Source organism: Suricata suricatta, chromosome 3, assembly GCF_006229205.1.
Source record: "Suricata suricatta isolate VVHF042 chromosome 3, meerkat_22Aug2017_6uvM2_HiC, whole genome shotgun sequence".
Lineage (NCBI taxonomy): Eukaryota > Metazoa > Chordata > Mammalia > Carnivora > Herpestidae > Suricata > Suricata suricatta.
Window position 1 is genome coordinate 171,814,885 of NC_043702.1, and position 3,330 is coordinate 171,818,214.

The following is a 3,330-nucleotide window of genomic DNA, read 5'->3' on the forward strand; positions in this document are numbered from 1 at the left end:
GGAGCCAGGCGGGGCGCGTGGCCCAGGGGGTGCGGGTCGGGGGTGCGGGTAGGGGTGCGGGCCCAGCCTGAGAACTGGGCCTGAAGAAGGGGGCCGGTGGGATGGGGTGGGGGACTGCGGGATCCGAAGGAGAGGGGAGAAGGGGCTGGGAGGGAGAAGGAAGGTGGTAGGGAAGGCGAGGGGAGGGGCGGGCGAGGGGGAGAAACTGGGCTGGGACCCCGAGAGAGAGCTCCAGAGGGCTACCACGGACTTCCAGTGGCCCTCACACGCATCCTCCCGGAGATCTGGGGAAAGTCTCTTTTCTCCAGCTGGAGACGCGCTCATGCCCTGATGGGGAGGGGGAGGACAGACGACGGGAAGCCTGGGACCCACAGCGAGAAGCAGGCAGGGAAGGGGGCGCGCAAAGTGTTGGGCAAGAGGGGCCAGAAGGCTGATGCCGGAAGGAGAGGGGGCCGGTGCTGGCTTGGCGGCCCTGAGAGCCGCAGGGACCCCCGCCGCCGTCTGCGGACATCGAGGCTGCAGGCCCCCTGACCCTGGTGAGTGTTTCCTCTTATTTGCAGGTTCCTCTTATTTGCAGGTTGCGTGTTTGTGGGCGCTTGGACACACGGCGCAGAGCCAGATGGGTTGCGCTAAAGCTTGGGATGGTAGGGGGACAGGGAGACGCCGGGGAGGGATCAGTGCTCAGCCCCCCAGGACCTGCACTCTGCGCACAAAAGAAGCACTAGCCTGGCCTCTGAGCACATGAACTTAGCGGGGGGTAGGGGTGGGGGGGAGGTGAGCCATCTCCTAATCAGGCATAGGACCTTCAGTCTGCAGGATCCATCTTCAGCCACGAGTTCACTTAATGTCAAAACAGCCTTGAGGCATAGGCAACTCAACCCAACCGCTTTGGAGAGATGAGGCTGTGAAGGGTCCAGGGACTTACCTAAAGGCACACCTCTCAAGGATGCTCTTTCTCTCTCCCCTGGGGCTCTCAAAACCTTCTCAACAGCTCTCTCTGGCACGTGGCATTTCTGCCCTCTGTACTGCTGATCACTTGCTCGCATATCAGTCTCCCCCTCTAAACTTTGAGCTGGTTAAGAGCCGGGGCCCGACCTTATTCACCTTTGTATCTTCAGCTCTTAGTGCAGAGCGCCTCTCAGGGCCTTCGATGGGCTCTGCTGTTCATTCAGTCACTACTGGGGCTGTGCTCGGCCGGCTCTCCGCCCGGCAGAGGACGGACCTGCCCAGCAGCGTGGACTTAGTCCCCACTCTGCGGTTCCTCCTTTCATCTGTGCTCTCTGGCTGCCTTCTCCTCAGTTGCTTTTCTCCCTGCATGTATTTCTTTCATCTCTCCCCTCCTCCTGCATTTTGCTGGCATCGTTCCCCCTGTCTGGGATGATACCTGAAACGGTAAGGTAGGGCATTCAGACCAGACTCGATTGTTCAGATGAGGGGACTGAGCATTAAAACGAATCGTCTCCAGGAAACGGCATCTATCCTCTGTGGATTTCCACGGAACTCACTCTGGTCTGGTTTGTAGTGCGCTTAAGAACCTGATGAAGAGACAGTTGTTTTAGGTGGTTTTTTTTTTCTTTTTCTTTCCCTGCTGGGATGGTATTTCTCCCTCTAATTCTGAAAGGGGCTTCTGATCTCCTGTCTCCTCTTGAAACCTGTGTGGTGGTATGACTGAAAGTTTTCTCACGGTATTTATAACATTGTACACCTGTAGCGATAAATTCCAAATGGCCACCGCGGATGAGCGATTACAATGCTATTATTAACAGAAACATGGGTAAGTAGCAGAAATTATGACCCAAGCTGTGAAAGCCGTGTGCCTCTCGGTTCAGATTGTGCTGGTCACTTATGACATCAGCATAAATTCCTTCAGTGGACTCCCCACGGGAAGGGAGAACTCAGGAGCGCTCTGAAAGGGTGGCATGGCGTTTGCAGTGGAATTTGTGAACATTCTGCTCAGACAGGATCATTGGAAGGGAGTGCAGACATTGAACCACAGAGCCACCAGTGAGGGGCGCCCCGGGCTGCTCTTAGGGAAAGTCAGTGAGGAAAATCCCAGCCAAACGTGCTTTCTTACTTTCTTGCTTATAAGCCTTCCCGTTGACTGCAGGTCAAATCCAGATATATTAGCTTGGCCTCCAACATCCTGGGCAGTCTGCTGCCACCATGCCTTCTGGCTTTGTCTTTCCTTTATCCCAACCATATCCCAGACATGATGCCATTCTGAGGAATTTCTAAAAACCGTTGGCTTTCCTGCTATAGCCCTGCTGATAATGCCCCCACCCTTCTTTATGCTAAGCCGTACCCATGCTTAAAACCCACTTTGTGTGGCTTCAAGAAGTTTTCCCTGATTGTCCCAGATGGGGAAAAAAATGTCTGGTTCCCTGAGTTACAACACTTTAACTACTTTTCTTAAATTATGCATCACTCTATTTGTACTCCGAGTTTGGTTTCCCTCTTAAAGTATAAAGATTTGCAGGTAGGGTTGACGTCTGTTCGTCTCTGTATCCAGTACTGGCCCTAATGCAGCACATAGAAGGTGCTTGATAAATACATCCTCTATTGGGAGAAATAGTCTCACCATCTGCCGGCGGAGAGGAACAGCAGGCCGAACAGGATAGGAAGGAAGAGGGCAAGGAGGAGGGTAGGTGTCCAGAAGCTGACACTCTAGAAGCCTGGGAATCGGTGTTTCCCGATCACCTGTGTGTATAACATCCAAGTTAGGTGCTCTATGTTTGTGACCCAGAACAACCCTTTTACCAGGTGTTATTATGCACATGTTAAGGATAAGCTGACTAAGATTCAGGAAAGTTAAGTAACTCGTCCATATGATGGAGCCCATGAGGTGGGGAGAGATGGCTGTCCGACTTAGACCCCTTTGACTGCCAAGCCCAGACTTTCTGCACAGCTTTGCTGCACCCCCTCCCTCTGCAGAAGTGTGCATTTCATGTGTGTGGTGGTAGTAGTGGTGCAGGAGTTTTAGGGGTCAAGCTTCCTTTGTGCCATTGCTGGCCGGGGGCCACCCAAACAATATTCACCCTGCTCACCTGTAATCGATCAGAATAAATACAGTGGGATGGATGCTTGTGGTGGTGATAGAATGATTTGTGCCCACTGAATTTCACTGTTAATTGGATTTCTTCATGTGTCTTCTTCTATACCTTTGGGGGATCCTTCATTCACCCCTACGAGCCTTACAGCAGGGGCTTCCCAGTTAACCAAGCGGCAGATGTGTTTAGTTAGAGCTAACAGAGTCTCCTCACCTTCTCCTAGTGCTCTAATGTCTGGGCTGAAAACAAAAAGAGTGTTTTGTTTGCCCTCCATTGCCTGGGG

At 52.9% G+C, this 3,330-nt stretch overlaps 1 protein-coding gene across 1 annotated transcript in view; it reads right to left on the reverse strand.

Annotated features, from left to right (window-relative positions):
• The window catches only part of CADM3 (cell adhesion molecule 3), a 14,379-nt gene extending 12,958 nt beyond the window's left edge, over positions 1-1,421 (reverse strand). The window contains exon 1 of the mRNA XM_029935850.1: positions 1,385-1,421. Within this exon, the coding sequence (XP_029791710.1) occupies positions 1,385-1,406 (22 nt within the window). The 5' untranslated portion in view covers positions 1,407-1,421. The remainder of the gene's footprint in view (positions 1-1,384) is intronic.
• Between the last annotated feature and the right edge of the window lie 1,909 nt (positions 1,422-3,330).